The sequence below is a fragment of the Peromyscus californicus genome, unplaced genomic scaffold (assembly GCF_007827085.1).
Source record: "Peromyscus californicus insignis strain IS unplaced genomic scaffold, ASM782708v3 Scaffold_9__1_contigs__length_137607984, whole genome shotgun sequence".
Classification (NCBI taxonomy): Eukaryota; Metazoa; Chordata; class Mammalia; order Rodentia; family Cricetidae; genus Peromyscus; species Peromyscus californicus.
In genome coordinates this window covers 67,721,470-67,740,584 of record NW_026294617.1, presented here as the reverse complement: position 1 = coordinate 67,740,584, position 19,115 = coordinate 67,721,470, and the positions used below count along the sequence as shown (strand labels likewise).

The 19,115-nt window shown below is 49.4% G+C and overlaps 1 protein-coding gene across 7 annotated transcripts in view; it reads right to left on the bottom strand.

Annotated features, from left to right (window-relative positions):
• Positions 1–15,407: 15,407 nt before the first annotated feature.
• Mef2d (myocyte enhancer factor 2D) overlaps positions 15,408–19,115 on the bottom strand; it is a 30,741-nt gene continuing 27,033 nt past the window's right edge. For all 7 annotated transcript variants that reach the window (XM_052729897.1, XM_052729899.1, XM_052729893.1 and 4 more), the window contains one exon: positions 15,408–18,898. In XM_052729897.1, the coding sequence (XP_052585857.1) occupies positions 18,887–18,898 (12 nt within the window). In that variant the 3' untranslated portion in view covers positions 15,408–18,886. The remainder of the gene's footprint in view (positions 18,899–19,115) is intronic.

The window sequence follows — 19,115 nt, the reverse complement described above, 5'->3', positions numbered from 1 at the left end:
TTTACGTACTGTGTATGTGCGCACACCCATATGCCACTTCATGCACGTAGCAATCAGAAGACAACTTGAGGGAGCCAGTTCTCCACCTCCAGCATGGGTTCCAGGGACAGAACACGGGTTGTCAGACTTGTAGGATTTCAACAGATTGGTCTGACGGTGGGAGCTGGGTAGAGGAAGAAACGCCTTAAACAAGGGGGCAACGTCGAGAACAAAGGAGGACAGTGTGTTTGGTAAAGATGCACATTTTCAGCTAAATGGACTTCAAATTCACAAAGACACTGTAGGATGTGTGGCTGGATGTTTTTTCTTTTTTTTTTAAGATGTATATTAAGATGTATTTTTAAGATGTATTTTAAGATGTATATATTATTATGTATACAGTGTTCTGCCTGCATATATTCCTACAGGCCAGAAGAGGGCGTCAGATCTCATTACAGATGGTTGTGAGCCACCCTGTGGTTGGTGGGAACTGAACTCAGGACCTCCGGAAGAGCAGCCAGTGTTTTTAACCTCTGAGCCATCTCTCCAGCCCTGGATGTTTTTTCTTTGGAACTGGAACTGAACTCAGGGCTTTGCACATGCCAGGCAAGCACTCACCATGAGCTACACTGAAATTAGAGGTTGCCTTTAGAAGATGGTCAACACTGTCAGGAGGGAAGACCGAAACACTCTGGTGTTAGACTAAAAGGTTAGAAACTCATTCAATAAGAGTCGTTTAGGATGTGATGCTTGGCATGAAGACAGCTCACACAGGCTCATATATTTGAAAGTTTGGTTCCCAGTTTATGGAACTGGTTAGGAAGGATTAGGAGGTGTGGCCATGTTGGAGGAGGTGTGTCACTGAGGGTGGGCTTTGAGGTTTCAAAGGTCCATGATAGGCTCAGTCTGTCTGTCTGTCTGTCTCTCTTTCTCTGCCTCCTGACTGGAGATCATTCCTGCCTGCTGCCATGCTCCCCACCATGATGATCATGGTCTTACCATCTGAAACTGTAAGCAAGCCCCCAATTCAATGCTTTCTTTTATGAGCTGCCTTCGTCATGGTGTCTCCTCACAGCAATAGAACAGTAACCAAGACAGACTTTTACTGACAAGGAGTGATGTTCATCTAGTGTTATTCCTTTCTTTCTTCCACTCTTTCTTTCTTCCTTCCTTTCTTTCTTCCTTCCTTCCCTTCCTTCCTTCCTTCCTTCCTTCCTTCCTTTCTTTCTTTCTTTCTTTCTTTCTTTCTTTCTTTCTTTCTTTCTTTCTTTCATTCTTTCTTTCGTGTATGTGTGGTGGAGGCCGGAGGTCAATGTTGGGAATCTTCATATAATCACTCCCAACCTTATCTTTTGAGACAGGATCTACCAAAGAATCTGAAGATTGAGTTTCAGCTAGACTGGCCAGTGGACCTCAGAGATCCCCACACTCCCAGCCCTGGGTTACAGATACCTGCTGCCATACCTGGCTTTTATGTGAATGTTGGTTAACCAAAACTCAAGTTTCCAGAGTACTCTTTGCAATGAGCTAGCCCCCAGCCTGTTTTTAAATATGTGTGTGGGTATTTTTAGGTATTTCATCATATATGTGTGCTGGATAGGTTTATGTTAACTTGACACAAACTAAAGTCATGTGAGAGGAGAGAACCTTAAGATTGGGTTGTAGGATAAATAGATCTTTAAAAAAAAAATGGGCTGGAGAGATGGCTTAGAGGTTAAGAGCACCGACTGCTCTTCCAGAGGTCCTGAGTTCAATTTCCAGCACCCACATGGTGGCTCACAACCATCTGTAATGAGATCTGGCACCCTCTTCTGTATACATAATAAATAAATAAATCTTTAAAAAAAAAAAAGATTGGGTTGTAGGACTGGTTGGTGGTGGTGCATACCTTTAATTCCAGCATGAAGGAGGCAGAGGCAGGCAGATCTCTGTGAGTTTGAAGCTAGCCTGATCTACAGATCGAGTTCCAGGACAGCCTGGGCTGTTACACAGAGAAATACTGTCTGGAGCTGTAGGAAAGTCTATAATGCATTTTCTTGATTAGTGATTGACTGGGGGAGGGCCCAGCCCATTGTGGGTGGTGCCATGCCTGGGCTGGTGGTCCTGGTTCTGTAAGAAAGCAGGCTGAGCAAGCCAAAGAGAGCAAGCCAGTAAGAAGCACTCCTCCATGGCCTCTGTATCAGCTCTTGCCTCCAGGTTCCTGCCCTGACTTCCTTGATGAACAGTGATATGCAAATGCAAGCCAAATAAACCCTTTCCTTTCCAACTTGCTTTTTGGTCATGGTGTTTTGTTGCAGCAATAGAAACCCTAACTAAGATAATATGTATGTGCATTTTTAGATGTGTGTGCGTGCGTGCGTGCGTGTGTGTGTGTGTGTGTGTGTGTGTGTGTGTATACACATGTGAGTTCAGTGCCTATAGAGGCCAGAAAAGGGAACCAGATTGCCTGAAGTTAGAGTTACAGGAGGTTGTGGACTATCCAATGCGGGTGCTGGGAACTGAACTTGGGTCCTCTGCAAGAGCAGTAAGAACTCTCAACCACCAAGTCACCTCTCCAACCCCTTGTTGTTGTTGTTGTTTGTCTGTCTTCAGAGATGTCTCACTCTTTAGCCAGGTTTAGCCCAGGAGGGGGGAACAAAAAAAAACCCTTTGCTTTAAATAGAAAGCTTACCAATAGTTAAGAAAGCAGAAGTTTGGAATTTTCATGAAAAATGGCAGTGAGGCCGACCTAAAGAGCTGTGGCCATGGGCAGGGGAGGGGCAGACCTAGAGAGAACATCCCAAAGAAAGAAGAGGTCCTGGAGAGATGGCTCAGTGGTTAAGAGCACTGCCTGTTCTTGCCAAGGACCTGGGTTCAATTCCCAGCACCCACATGGATAACCTGAATCCCAGGGGATCCAAAGCCCTCCTCCGATTTCCAGGGGCACAAGATACCCATGTAGTGGACAAGCACACTTGCAGACAAAACACTCACACCTATGAAATTAAAAAAAGATGTAGAAACGTACTCACTAACATGACAAAATAAACCCGAAATCAGGAAGTGAGAAGGTGACAGATGTTTGTTACTGCTCTTTTAAACTTACTGTTGTTACCGGTACCTGGCATATGTGCACCACATGTATTTCATGCCCGAAGAGGCCAGAAGGCAGCGTTAGATCCCCTGGAACCAGAGCTGGAGTTGGAGGCACTTGTCAGCTCCCTGATGTGGGTGCTAGGAACCAAACCTGGGTCCTGGGTCCTCTGCAAGAGCAGCAAGTGTTCTTAACCACTGAGATGACTGGTGTGTGTGTGTGTGTGTGTGTGTGTGTGTGTGTGTGTGTGTGTGTGTGTAGGTCTAAGGACGATTCTGGAGTGAGTTCTCTCCCTCCACCTTTCCATGGGCTCCAGGAATTGACCTTAGGTCATGCTTTTACCTGCTGAGCCCTCTCACTCCTGTCCCTAGTCTTTTAAATACCTTCCTACCTACATGCACACTTCTGTGCACACTCACATTTGGAAAGAGAGATAGACAGATGTAATGTGAGCATCTAAGACATTAGTGTGACCCTTAGCTCTAACACAGTCTAGGAGAAATGGATGCCTTTCAGTGCTGAAGCTGCCATGTCTGTGTTAAACACTGTGAAACAGCCTGGGGCACAACCCCAGTGGCTGGACACACAAGTGTGGACCAGGTAGACAAGACACCTGCTGGAAGGCTACAGTTTTGTGCCCTCACCCTTTGTGGCAAACAAGGACTTTTGGTACAACCAAGCTCTCCTGCGCCACTTACCCCAGCACATTCTGTCTCCTGTTTGGAGACGGGTCTCTGTGTGTAGTTCTGGCTGTCCTGAAACTCACTCTGTAGACCAGGCTGGCCTCGAACTTGAAGAGATCTGCCTTCCTCTGCCTCCGGAGTGCTTGGACTAAAGGTGTGTGTCATTATGCTGAGCTCATTTTCCAGTTTTAAAGAAGTATCTGGAAGTATCAAATCCAAATTATTTGAAATATTTTTATTTATTTTTAATTATGCGGATGCCAGTTTGTGGGGGGGGGGGTTGTGCATGAGTTCACATGCTGCAGAGCTCAGATGAGGTCAGAGGTATTGGATCACCTACAGCTGGAGTTACAGGTGGTTGTGAGCTGCTGGAAATGGGTTCTGGGAACTGAACTCAGGTCCTCTGGAAGAGCAGCATGATCTCTTAACTGCTGAGACATGTTTCCAGCCCTTGAAATATAATTTTTAAATGTTAGCAACCAAATTAGATAGATTCCTTTTTAGACAGGGTCTCACTATATGGTCCTGGCTGGCCTAGAAGTCACTTTGTAGACCAGGCTGGCCTCAAAATCTGCCTGCCTCTGCCTCCTGAGTGCTGGGGTTGAAGGTGTTCACCACCATGCCCCACTAAACTCAGACTGCTTTAAAACTGTGCCAACACACCAGCTCTCCTTAGTGCGCGCCCTCTCCAGGTCCTGGAGAATGAGGGCATAGAACAGCTTACTCTGTGAACGCTGATATTCAGTACCACTTCCAGCCCTTCTAGATCCTTCCAGGACTTGAGCCCATCAGTAATCCCCTCATTCTACGGTTACCAACTTAATTGTACTTGCACCTTCCTTCAGTCAAGCAGCAAAGCATGGTAGCTTTAACTCAGCACATGGGAGGGAGAGGTAGTGGGATCGCTGTGAGTTTAAGGCTAGCCTTACATGGTAAGTTCCAGGACAGCCAGGACTACATAGAGAGACCCTAGTCTCAAAATACAAACAAACAAACAGAAAAGAATCCATTGTTCTATATGCCCTGTAGGCACCTTCTAATTGATACTGTCCCAGTGAACCCCTCTCCTCAGAGATCAATACTGTATCTTCCATATTTTAGCATCTAACTAAACTGGAAGATGGGGCAGAATGGAGGTGGGCGGCATGAGCTCCTTGAAGGGCACTTTTTGTATTATTCTGTTTTTTTTCTAGACAGGATTTCTCTGTGTACTCCTGGCTGTCCTGGATCTCGCTCTGTAGATCAAGCTGGCCTCGAACTCAGAGATCCACTTGGCTCTGCCGCCCGAGTGCTGGGATTAAAGGCGTGCACCACCACCGCCAGGCCCTTGAAGGACACTTTGAGGGTACTCTCAGTGATGCATTTCAGCTCAGCTCCTTGACATCTGTGAAGATGGTGGTCTTAAGCCTGATCATGAGCAACACATCCGGGGAGGGCTGTAGGCTGTCAGCCGCTACCTGCACCCCCAGCTGGTGCTGCCTCCTCTGTCCCAGCCCGTAGTACCCCGCCCCCTTTGCCTTTTTAAAGATCTGTGTAGGGGCTGAAGAGATGGCTCAGTTTAGAGCACTTGTTGCTCTTGCAGAGGACCTGGGTTCCAAACCCAGAACCACATAGTGGCTCACAACCTTCTCCACTCTAGTTCCAGGAGATCCAACACCCTCTTTTGACCTCCGTGGGCACCAGGCACACACATGGCTACACACATATACTTCCAGGAAAAGCATTCCTACACACAAAGTTGAATAAATCGAATACAGGAGTGTGTGTGAGAGGATCTCCTGACACAATGTAGCAAAGCTTCATAAACCAAGTGCAGCCTATGCAAGGCTCTTCTTGTCTCTAATTAAACACTCATGCGATGGTACTGCCTCCTGTTCTCCCTCTTCCTGGGGAGTAAATCCCAGAACAATGTGCATGCTTGACAAGCTCCCTGCCACTTGGCCACACCAGCAGAGTCCTGAGAACCTTGACAGACACCACACTGTGTGAGTCTTTAAGGGTGGAGAGGGCAGCACATCGCATCAGCACCTGATTTTACACTGAGCATCTTGCACTGCTTGTGTTTTAATTTATTTACTTAAACTCTTCTCTGGCTACTAATTTGTTCTATGTTGAAGTATTGGGAACTGAACCCGGGACTGACACATTCCGAGTAAGCATTCTACTGTTCTAGTTCTCTCTCTCTTTTCTTCCTAATATTATGTGTGGGTGTTTTGCCTGCATGTATGTCTATACACCATGCGCATGCTCAGTGCCCTCAGAGGCCAGAAGATGTCAGATCTTCTGAAACTGGATTTACAGACGGCTATGAGTCACCATGTGGGTCCCGGGAATTGAACCTGATACCCCAGAAGAGCAGTCAGTGCTCTTAACCTCTAAGACATCTTTCCAGCCCTCTTTTTTCTAAACAAGACTTGCTATGTAGCCCTGACTGGCCTTAGCCTCAGTTTCCTGCTGAGATCACAGGTGTGTGCCACCTGGTCTCGCTCATTGTGATCTTTAGAGACAGTCTTGATAAACTTCCCAGACTGGCCATGATGGCTGATCTCTGTTGTCAACGTGACACACCCAGGGAAGAAGAATCCTCAGTTGAAGAACTGACTCCATCATATTGGCCGCTGGCCATGTCTGGGGGTGTTTTCTTCTTTGCTAATTGACTTAGGAGGCCCAGCCACTGTATCATCACTAGGCAGGCTGGCCTGGACTGTATAAAAAAGATAGTTGGGGGCTGGGGATAGAATGCTTGTCTCGAGTGAATGAGGCCACGAGTTCTATTCCCAGCACCACAATAAATAAACACATTAACTAAGTAAGTTAATTTTTTTTTTTTCTGAGACAGAGTTTCTCTGTGTAACATTCTTGGCTGTCCTGGAACTCCCTTTATAGACCAGGCTGAACTCGAACTCACCTGCCTCTGCCTCCTGAGTGCTGGGATTAAAGGCGTGAGCTAGTTATATTTAAAAGGAAAGAAGGGAAGGAAGGAAGGAAGGAAGGAAGGAAGGAAGGAAGGAAGGAAGGAAGGAAGGAGACAAAAAAAAGGCAGTTAGGGGCTGGAGAGAGGACTCAGGATTAAAAGTGTTTGCTGCTCTTGTAGAGGACCCTGGCGAAGGACCCTAGCACTCCCATCAGGTGGCTCACAACCGCCTGTAACTTCAGTTCCAGAAGGTCCAATAACCCCTTCTGGCCACCTGTACACACGTGGTACACATAAGCACACACATATGCTAAATAAATCTCATTTTTTAGGTTTATCTATTTTGTGTGTATGAGTGTATTGTATGTCTGTACACCACTTTTGTGCCTGCTGCCCATGGAGGTCATAAAAGGGTGTCAGATCTCCTGGAACTGGAGTTGGGAGGGTTGTGAGCCACCATGTGGGTGCTGGGAACTGAACCCAGGTCCCCTGAAAGAACAAGTGTGCTTAGCCATTGAGCAATCTCTCCAGTTTCTAAATAAATCTTTAAGACCGTATAAAAACGTAGCTGAAAGGGAGCCACGGATCAAGCCAGGAAGTCGTGTTTCCTCCATGGTTTTTACTTCCGTTCCTGTTTCTAGGTGCCTGCCTTGAGCTCCCACCCTAGCTTCTTTTGATAATGGATGTTAACGCGTAAGCTGAAATAAACCCTTTCCTGCCCAAGTTGCTTTTGGTTAGAATGTTTTATCATGACTTGAGAAAGCAAACTAGAACACTGGCCTTGAACTCACTCTGCAGTCCAGGCCAGCCTTGCATTTGCAGTCCTTAGTCCCCAGCGGTTTTTGTCACTAGGTCATTTTACCATCACCCTTTATACTTCATACACACAAAATGAACCGCCAGAAACCCAGGATTTAACCCTGCGACCAGGACATTGTCAGTAGCATCCACTTGTGTTCTTTTCTCTCTCTCTCTCTCTCTCTCTGTCTCTCTCTGTCTGTCTGTCTCTGTCTCTCTCTCCCTCTCTCTCTCTCAACTATCAACACATCCCATGCTTATTATCACTACTGTGCTCTCCCAAAGCTTTTGTTATTTTGTTATCTTTGAACTGCAAGAGCTGGTTTCAGGTGTTCGCAGTGCTCTGAGGTTTCCTGGGGCACTTAGCTTGACCCCTCCAGTCACAAGCTGTGCACTCTGTCCTCATTTCCCACTCGTGCTTCTTAGACCACGGACGCAGCCATCTTCCCAGGGTTCTGACTACACCTCTGCTCTTCCTTGAAAGGTCACCAACTAGACACAGTTCCTGAGCAGGGAGGTAGTTCCTAATAGTAAAGGAGCCCTGGGTAGGGAGAAGGGGGCCCTAGGCTGCTTCACTTTGACAGTTTTGGGATGCTGACATCTTAATCCTAAACTTGTGATCTGGTTACCCACCTGTCTACAGGGGTTTGTTGGTCATTGTAGTCTGGGGATGGAACTCCTGCTAGGCAAGTGCCCTGTCACTAAACTACACCTCCAATCCACTGTGAGGACCTCTCTAAATCATTATTCTTACTAGGGCTTCTGCAGATTCAGGCCAATAGCTCTCAGGCTATTAGCACTATTAGTCTTACTTTCAGAGGACAGGAAAACACAGTCGGGCGTGTCCAACCTGTGGCCCATTAAGCCGGAGAGTATCTATGAATACTATCCAAGACAAAATCGTTTGTGGCATTTTTTTTTTTTTTTTTTAAAGGCAAGAGTGTCATATATTCCGGGATAACCCTGAACTCTGTACGTAGTCTGGCCTTGAACTCCTAACCTCCTCACTCCAGCTCCCAAGCGCCAGGATTACAGGCATCCGCCACTCTATCTGGTTTATGCAATACCAGCTCGAACCCCAGGCTCTGTGCATGCTAGGGGAGAACTCTACCAAATGACCGACACCTCCAGCCCCGCGACTTTTTTTTTTTTCTTCCGTTCTTTCTGTAACTCAACCGCGCAGTTCTTCGGCGTGAACCTTGTAGGTAACAACAATTTTGACAATGTCAATCGGCTGCATTCGCCTGTCAGATGCTCCTGGAACGCCAGATCTTACGCAGTGCGGACAATCTCTAAAACGGCAAAGTGGACTGAGGGGCGCTGATTCAATCTGAGAAGGAAGTTGGCTGTGGCGACTCAGACATGCGCACCTTCTCCGAGCCGCAGAGAGACTGCAGAAAGCAGTGGCTTAACTCGAATTTTCGCGAGCGCTGATTCTTTGAGCACGCATGCGTCTTGTGCAGGCAGCGGTTGGCCGATGCTTCCATCACTCACCGGGAGGGCCAATGGAATGAGCCTAGGTACTACGTCCCACTGAGCGGCAGGCGGTGCCGGGCGTGGCTGGGAGGCCTTTGTTCCACGCGCGGCGGAGTTTTGAGAGCGGCTGCGGGGCGTGTGCTGGCGCCCATAAGCCCGGGGACGGCAGCCACGCGCTCAGTGACGCCTATGGGGCCAAACGGGCGGAAATGGATGTCAGGGGACTCTGCGGCCGGCCTTCTGTCCCTCCCCCTTTCTCCTTAGAACGGAAGTTTGCTTTGGAACCCGGAAGCACTTCACCGCCCGCCGGCACACACCCCGGGTCACGTGGGGGCGGTGCCGGGCGAGCGCGTGACCCGGCGTTCTTCGGGTCTTCCCCTCCCCAGGGTCACCCGGCATGCTTTGTGCACGTGGCAGCTGATGTCCTAAATAGGAGTGGTCGTGGGCGGCTGTCCTGTGAGGGTGGAGACGCGGAGAGGCGGGGCTGAGCTAGTGCAGCGCTCAGGGATGGGTCCATCTGACCCTGTCCCGCCGAGGCCGGAGCTGACCGGCAGCAGCACACCTATCACGGAACTGCGCTAATCTGCGCGGAAAGGACACCGGAGGCTATGTACGCTACAGGCCAACTCTTCCTTCTGAGACCCCAAACTGTGGACTTGCTCTTTGTCCATGCAGAGACACGGTGATTGCAGGCTGCAAACACTCAAGCCGGGTGACTGGCTGCACTAGGAGCCGCTTTTAGAGCTTGAGGTGGGATGGCCCTGGGTCCCTTCCACATCGGCTGTTCCTTAAATAAGTTTCCACACAATCACAAGGCTGGAAGAGTTAGCCCATAGGACTTAAGGGTGAGTCAGAACATGACTGGACAGGCTCCCGTGGCATGAACCATCAGCCATCACCAACTGCTGCCTGTCTCCTAAACCTCTGACCTAAGCTAAGAAACCCAGACCTTCGTCCCATTTTATACGGCAGTACTTAAAGAGCCTGCCTTTCAGCTTAAAAAGGAGAGAAGTGGCAAAAAGTTACAACTTGGAGTATTTTTAATTTCCTTAAAAGAAAAATGTGGGGGCTGGAGAGATGGCTCAGAGGTTAAGAGCACTGGCTGCTCTTCCAGAGGACCCGAGTTCAATTCCCAGATAATTCGCTCTGGTGCCCTCTTCTGGCATGTAGGCAGAATACTGTATACATAATAAGTCTTCTTAAAAAAATGTGTGTGCGTGTATGTGTGGTCTGAGGAGGGCCAGAAGTGGGTGATAGATTAGTGTTTGCTACCTGAATTTAGTTTTCTTCTTCTCCTTCTCCTCTTCTTCTTCGGTTTCTCTGCATAGCTTTGGTGCTTGTCCTGGAACTCACTCTGTAGACCAGGCTGGCCTTGAACTCACAAGGCTCTGCTGGGATTAAAGTCGTGCGCCACCACTGCCCCACCGTTTCATCTTCTTTACTTCTTGGACGGAGTCTCATGTATTCCTTGTTATCCTGAACTCACTATATAGCAGAGGATGAACCTGAACTTCTGATGCCTCCATCTCTTACTGGGATTTCAGGTGTGTGGCACCACCCTTGACGTATTTTGGTGCTGAGGTTTGAGCCCAGGGCTTCCTGTATCCTGGGTAAGATCTCTGAGCCACATCACTGTCCCTAAAGGCCTGATTTTGAAAGCTGCTACTTGACTTGCTGATTTGTTCCATTTTAAAAGGTTAAATGAACTTTGGCTTGGTGGATGTGATGGTTTGCAACTCAAGAGGACCTAGAATCAATCATCCAGGAAAGGAGCCTCTGGGCATGCCTGTGGGATTGGTCTTCATTAGGATAATTGAAGCAGGACCCAGGATGATAAAAGGAGAAAGTGACCTGAACACTAGGTTCATCTCGGCTTTCTCATTGCACATGCAAGGTGAGGAGCTGCCTCAAGCTCAGAGACTGCGAGCCCAAACCCTGCCTTCCTCAAGGTCTTTGCTGGGTATTTTGTCACAGCAACAAGAAACTACTAGTACTGATTAGGACAGACTGGTCATCAGTTTCTGAAATAGGCCTCTTCCAGTTTGATCAGTTGCTGTGAGATACCGTGACTAAAAGCAACTTAGGAAGGAAAGGTTTGTTTGGTTTACATTCTATGTCACAGTCCATCACAGGAAAGACAGAGCAGGAACTGAGGCAGAAACCAGGGAGGAATGCTGCCGTCTGGCTCCTCTCCTGGCTTATGCTCACTCAGCTACTTATAAAGCCCGGGAGCACCTGCCTGTACTGTCCTCGGTGGACCGCGGCCCTTCCTTCCTACATTAATTAGTATCAAGACAGCTGTCCCACAGACATGACCACAGGCCAAGCTGATAAAAGCAATTCTTTTATTTTTAGAGACAGGGTTTCTCCATGTAGTTTTGGTTCCCATCCTGGATCTTGCTCTGTAGACCAGGCTGGCCTTGAACTCACAGAGATCCGCCTGGCTCTGCCTCCGGAGTGCTGGGATTAAAGGTGTTTGCCACCGCCACGCGGCGTAATTTTTTTCAAGTCTTCAAAAACATTTTTTTGAGATTTTATTTTTATGTGTATGTTTGCCTGAATGTACATATGTGCACCATGTGTACTGTCCCCATAGAGGCCAGAAGAGGGCGATGGATCCCTTGGGACTGGAGTTACAGTTGTTAGCGGCCACGAGGGTGCTGGGAATCGAACCCACCAGTTTCTCTGGGACAGCAGCCAGTGTCTGCACCACTGTGCCTCTCTGCAGCCCCCAAAGCAGTTCTTCAGTTGGGACTGACTGCCTCTTCCAGGTGATTCTAGGTTGTGTCAAGTTGACAAAACTGACCAGGCTACATCTGCCATTTTGTACTACATATTTATGTGAAGCAGTATACTCAGCATTGACAATTAATGAAATCTAAACATTAATTCTGAAAAATACTGGAGGGCCTACATTGTAAACTATCAAATATCCAGCTAAGAAATATATAAAAATAAATCCATCTCATTGATAGGAAAAAAAAAATTTTTTTTTTTGAGACATTGTCTCATTATGTAGCCTTGGCTGGACTGGATGCCTCAATCTTTATTAAAGAATTTTAGGGCTGGAAAGATGACTCAGGGGTCAAGAGCACTGGCTGCTCTTCAGAGGTTCAATTCCCAGCAACCACATGGTGGCTCACAACCATCGGTAATGAGATCTGGCGCCCTCTTCTGGTGCGCAGGCATACATGCAGAACACTCATACATAAAATATAAATACATAAAATTAAAAAAGGAATTTTATTTAAAAGAAGTTTCTTGGGCTGTGGAGATGGCACATGAATGCATCCAGGTGCCCTGTACCAAAGCTTGGTGCAGTTGTGAGTGCCTGTAATCCCACACTGGGGAGGCAGAGACAGGGGAACGCTTGGACTTGCTGGCCAGCCAGTATGACTGAAATGGCAAACTCCAGGTTCTGTGGAGAGTGACTTAAACACTCACCATTGAACCCTGGTTCACATGTACCCAGCACACACACATACACAACTACAGATCTGTGAGTCCAGTAAATGTTTGATTTGCATATTTCATGTTCTGGGCATGCAGGCCATGAATTCAGCTGAAGAGAGTTTGTGAGAAAGTTTAAGAAGCCATGTGAGTTGTCATGGTGCATGTATTTAGTCCCAGCAGAGGCAGACAGATCTCTGTAAATTTGAGGCCAGCCTGGTACACATAGTGAGTTCCAGGACAGCCAGGGCTACACAGAGAGATCCTGTCTCAAACAGCCTTGGGGGGGGGGGGGGGGGGGGGGGGGGGGGGGGGGGGGGGCTGTGACAGGCTCCTGACTAGACTGGCCTCTTGTCTCTGGTCTGGTAATCCTTCCAATGCACTACTGTCAGAAGTTTTTTTTGCTAGCAAAAGCTTTCTTCTTTTATCTTAGTATTTTTGAGAGTGTCTTTTGTAGACCAGACTGCCCTCCAGTTCACCCTATAGTCCAGGATGGCCTTGAACTCCTGATCCTCCTGCCTCTATTCCTCTGCCCTGCTTTAGTTTTGTTTGTTCCTTTTGAGACAGGGTCTTACTGTGTAACCCAGGCTGTCCTTGAACTCCCCATCCTCCTGTCTATGCCCCTCCAGTTGCTGGCCGACCTGACTCATTCCTTTACTTAAGCCCTTTTGATGACTTACATAGTGTAGACTGAAGCTTGCCTTGCTGAGGCAGGCCTTCCCCACGGCCTCTGCCTCCCCTCAGCCCCAAGTACTATTCTTTTTTGGCTCTCACTGGTGTTTGACTTCCTTAAGGCCCCATATGCCCAGGAAATTCCTACGTGTCTGCAAAAGTTCAGTTCCAATAACTCCTCTAAGACACTAGTTTGGATTGGGTGTGCCTGGTCTCTCGTCTCAAAAGCCCAGTTTCTGCTGGCTCTTCTGTCTCCTGTTCCTAGGAGAAATAGGAACCAACTGACTCAGTTCTGTTGTGTAGACCTAGACTCCAAGGAACAGCATGGACTAAGCCTGGAAGGGGGCTTGTGTTGGCCCTTTGAAGGCCTTTGTACTTTATGTGGTGAGCTGTGGAGGACCATCAAGGGGTCGGTCAGATCATCAACAGGGCCGAAGATGGGAGGCTACTCTGGAGAAGGGCAGGCGGAAGCGAAAGGAGAGAGCCAGCTGTTAGCACCGTTGCATAAGAACAGGCAGCAAGTGTCAGGAGCACAGTACACTCTGTGAGTCCAGAGAGCTCTGGGTGTCACACTATCATGCTTCAAACAGTCAGGGCTCCGTGACTGAGGGGGAAAGTCACTGCACTGGTCAGGATAGGACAGTGACAGGGCAGGTTTCATTTCTACTCACATAAAGCTTCCCTGCGGTAGCTTAGCAACCCAGGCTCTTTTACATATGTACGTGTGTAGGTGTTTTCCCCGCATTCATGTCTGTGCACCACTGGCATGCAGTGTTTGTAGAGGCCAGAAGAGGGCGTCAGACCCCCAACCCAGACTGCTTTGATACGCGGCACTTCACACTGACATGCTCTTCCACAACGCTCAAGACAGGGAAACAGCAGGGATCACCTGTGCTTCAGAAGGGACACACATCACAGCTCATTAGTCCACTGGCCAGAACCGGCCCCAAGATCCCACTGAACTACACAGGGACTGAGAAAACACCAGGAGAGGGAACAGGAAGTCTCTGTGAACAACAGGAAGGCTTATCCCGATACCTTCTAGGAAGGAAGAGCAGGCCAGTCTGAGGTGGATGGGAGATGCACTGAGCAGAAAGATTTTGCCAAGCTTTTGCCTTGTGAGGTCACCTCGGAGAAGAAGTCCTTCCCCTGGGCATGGCTGAGCTGGGCAGTACATCTTACCCGTAGGTCCTTTCCTGGAGCAACTTCTGGAAAAGTTAGGCAGCTATACTGCTGGAGGAGATGACCTCATTCGAATGGCAGCTGGTAGGAGGCCGTGAGTCCTTGGCATGTGGGCTTTTCACAGGGCTGGTGTACAGCTTAACATAAGGACAGGTAACAGGAGCAGCAGAAGCCACACTTCCCATTCTAAAGGACATACCATGAACTGCCGCCTTCTTCTATTGGTCACTCAGTGTGGTAACAAAGGCATGGATGCAGGCATAGTGGGGGCCACTGTGGGAGCTGCTGATAGCCTCTGGAGGGCAGTGATATCTTTTTCTATTAGACAGGGTCTCATAACCCTATGGAGCTGAGGATGACCTTGAACTTCTGATTCTCCTGCCTATACTTAGAATTACTAGTGTGTGCTACTATGCTTTTATGTGGTACTGGAGACTGAATTAGGCAAGCATTCAATCAACTGAGCTACAGCCCGAGCCTAGAGGACAATATCATATTAACCCTTCCTTAGTCAGGACAGCATCTCTTTGCCACTGCTAAGGAAGACGTGAGGTGAAATCCAGTGACCTTGTGAGAAAGCCAGGGCCACCACAGATGGTAAGTATTTTGCAATATGGAAATCTGAGGCTCGAGGACATTCTGTGCCTTGCCTGACTTGACTCCTGTCCTCTCACAGCAACCCTGTCAGGAGACCGGGCCATCTTAACACTGTAGGGCAGTCTAGCCACCGAGCAAAGGCCCTCACTCACTCTGCTGCTTCAGCACATGACAAGAACCAGGTGCAGAGCAGTTTCTCAGGCTTCCACAGTTGCCGAATCTGCTGACAGCCCGGCTGTGCTGTGAGGAGGAGGGGGCACGGTGCTGTGCCGAGGGGCACTGGAGGACTCTGAAGGTGCGCTCCACCTGGCTAACTGTACCAAGGGAAGTCAGCTAAGAAAGACTTCCAGTGGGAAGGGTGGCCCTAACCCTAGGAACATTCATTTTTCCTGTTTGCAGGATCCCTTTCAAGGCTTCTACCTGGACCGCCTCTCCACAGTCCTGGGGCTGCCTCTACCTTAAGAGTGCCCGAGAAGCCTGACATCACTCCCTCACAGCCTGCCCTCCGACAGCCACTCACTCTGCTAGGGACACCAGGTCTTCCTCCCCCGACTCGCCGCACCAAAGAAATCCAAACCCAAGCTGAGGTATCAGAAACGTGTTCCTTTTTCTTTTAATAGTAAACCTCTTTACAACAAATATAGGAAAGACTTTTCAAACCAAGCTCGTAAGAATCTCGAGGACTTTGTCTCTTCTTAATGTGCAGAATACTAGAAAGCATCACCGTACAGCACGGAAATAATGAAAACAATTCAACAACCACACACTTGGACTCACCCTGCCCCAAGACCCAGGAGCCAGGAGTGTGGGTGATTGTCAAGTTTGGGGATGGGCCACCTCTTGGCTGGCCCCACCCCTCCCTACTTCCCTCTCTCCGGGACTTGAATGGGGTAGAGAATTCAGACCCTCCTTGGGAATCTTGGCCCTCCTGCCCCATTAAGTCCCATCCCTCTGCTAAAGCAGGAGGCAGAAGGGGGTAGAAGGGGCGCCCAGCCTCCAGGAGAGCCTACATTCCCCCACAGGGGGTTCCAGAGTCGGTTAAAAATATAGAGAGATAGAGAGATTTTGAGATACTTTTACATCATTTCTGTCTCTCCAAACAAATAAATAATCAGCAAGAGAAGGTGCATCTTTCTTCTTTCCTGTCCAAGGTGGGGAGGGGTGGTTGAGTGCACTGCCGGGGGCTGAGGGAATGTGTTCCACTGAGGCATGTGGGCATGGCCCTCGGTCCCACTATCCCTGAAAGCCGAGGGAAACCTGGGTGGGAAGGGCACTGGATGACGCCAGAGGCTACTTTGGCAAATACCCAGTTTTGCAGAGGGAGTGGAAAGGAGGCAAATTTGGCTTGTGAGAGGAAGAAGGTAAGTCCTCATTTGAGGTCTGGGTTCCCAGGGATCCATTACCTGGCCAGCCAGAAGCCCCTACACAGCCCCAGGAGAAACCCGGAGATACTGAACTGCAGGAACGCCACATACTCATTCACAGACTGTCCCTACTGTCAGGGACAGAGATGAGCGCGCACACACACACACACACACACACACACACACACTCACGGCAATCAGAAGCCAGGTTTGCTTTCAGGAAGCAGATGGCAAACTGCTGAGTGGCACACTGTGAACTTCGGGGGCCTCATCCCAGTTTGTGTCATGGTGGCCAAGCTCAGCCTAGAAAGGTGGGCCTGAGAAGGAAGAGGCCAGTGATTCCATATTTATTGAGCACCTATCATTCACCCACTCACCATTTACTGAGGGCCTACAATGTGCCAGCTGCTTTCAAAGGGAGTGTATGTGCACAGGACTACACCCTGGCTTCTTTCAAAACCTTAAGCAAGTCTTCAAACTCCCTCTAGGAACTGTGAGGAGGGGTGGGAAGACAAGGCATGTATGTGACACCCTTGCCTGGTCAGCTACTGGGGTAAAACTCCGGGTAAATATGGAAAGCAAAGCTCCTAGGAGGAAGAGGAACTTGAGTCTGCTCCACAAACAAGTCAGAACTCCAGGGCCAGAACTGGTCTGGGTGGGACTAGTGGACAGCCATATGGAGGCAGAGCTCCTGGAGTGAGGCCCTGTGGAGGTAGGCTGTGGGGAGAAGCGGGGTGGCCAACTAGCAACTCCCTACAACTCCAGTACAAATGTTTCAGGACCGAGAGCAGCCCAGGGAAGCGAGGAGTGAGAGCCACGGTTGGAAGCCACCTACCCCTGTGTGAATACACCCAGCCACACAGACACAGAGGCCCTTGGAGCCTGAGTCACACAAGATTTGAGAACACACCCACTGGACTCAGAGGCACTCAAAGGTACACCCACACAGCTGCACACAAACACATAAACACAGGGTGCACCCAGATCCGCCCGCATGAGCATGCTCACACCCTCTGCTGCTGGCTCCTTCCCTGTATCAAGCGTCAAAATACTTCGAAAGGCTGGGTCACAGGTGGGCAAAGACATCTTCCTACAGCACTGAGCCTTGTCTTCCTCTACCCTCCAACTGGGAGGAAGCTCCAAGGGAGTGTGTGCTGTCTCCAGTCCCCTTCCTGGGGGAGGAGGCAGAGGGGAGGGGTGGTGACAGAGAGCAGGCTGGGGGTGTTCTATTCCCTCCAGTTTGATCTCAGATTCAGCAAGAGGCCCAAGGACCCGATGCTTGCACTTGCACTGCCCCGGTGCTTGCCTGAGGCCCCTGAGGAGGCGACAAAGCACAGGTCTGGAGAGGAAGGCAAGAAGAAGAGCAGAAGAATCCCATCTGTACAGTACGGGCCATTTGAGTCATTATTATTACAATATACTTTGACAAAAATAGAATCTCATTTCATATCAATACAACAACAACAACAAACAACACAACAGTTTCCTGGACTGTTAACCACTAACATTTCGGAAGGTCGCTATTTACAATTACAGTAGCAAGAGGGCAGGTTTGGGGCGTGGCCTGGAGGTGGAGGGACAGGAGGTAGCGAGACAAGGAGCAGGCGGCGAAGAGCTGGGAGGTGGTCAGGGGCAGGAGCTGACTGGGGAGGGGCCTCAGGGGCCTCATCTCTCGGGACCTCTAGCTCCACAGACCATGCTGTGTGCCCAATGTGCACTTTTCCGGGTATGGGTACACAAAGCAGAGATGCCCTCCCCATGCCTGCCCCTGACCAGCCTCTGGCCCTCAGTGCCCCAGGGAACCAAAGGCTGACTCTGGCCCACCCTGGGGCCACTTCTGAAGGTCCTCTCCCCAACTCTTCCAGTACATGGCCAGCTTTCTAGGGCTGGGGTAGACTGAGGGATGGGGAGCTATTGCACTGTACATCTTAAAGGGAAAGCCAGGGGTAGGGCCCCGGGTCACCACACCCAGTCCTGCCCTCATCCGCCCTCTTTCTACAGCTCTCTCTCTCTCAAGTCACTTCCAGAGAGGTTCCCACCTCAAGCCCCCGCCCTGGCCTCAGATTCCCAGGCAGCCTTCCTAGCACCCAGATCTTGGGGTGCAGCACACAGATTCAGAGAGTGTGGCGTGTCTGCAGGAAGCTGGAGGGACCAAGATGGGTTATTTGCCGTGAACAGCCCAGAAACAGAGTTTCTGCCTCTTCCTGTCCGAGACGCAAACCCACCATCGAGCCAGCTCCGGGGTTTCAGTCTACTGTCCGGGTTTTTGTTGTTGGATAGTTTTTGGTTCTTTACGTCTATCTGGGAATGGGATGGGAGGGCTCCACATGCAGGGCTCGGCACCTGTCCTTCTCCAAGGCCTACCGCCCCCCCTTCCTGCAGCATATGTGTACAACGTGCAAAGTGTCCCCCCCCTTTCCCGCAATAAAGAGAGTTCCCCACCAGTGAAAATGGTAGGGCCAAGAAAGGGGCAAGAGCAACCCTCTCTCTAAAGCGAGAGTTCGAATTTAAAAATATAATAATAATAATAATAATAATAATAATAATAATATAATTATACACAAATGTAACCATCAACAGGACATGGAGCAGAAGAAAGGAAGTGGGGGTCGAGCGGGAGGAGCCCAGGGCAGGGAGGGGTGGGCGGTGAGATTGTCAACTCTTCATCAGGGAAGCTGAGAGGAGGGAGTGGGAACCGTCACTTTAATGTCTGTGAAGAGAGGAGATGGAGAAGGTGATGTGAGGGGAAGTGTGGCCTACAGGATGCACCCCAACCCTCTCCCAAGGGGTTAAACTCTAGGGCAAGGCCAGCTGGGGGTCACTGAGCAGGGGCAATGCTGCAGGGAGAGTCCAGGGCTGCGAGAACTGACCCAAGAGGAGTGCCGGCCACAAGGCCTCTCAGGTGGGAAAGAAAGCAGGCTGAGTGC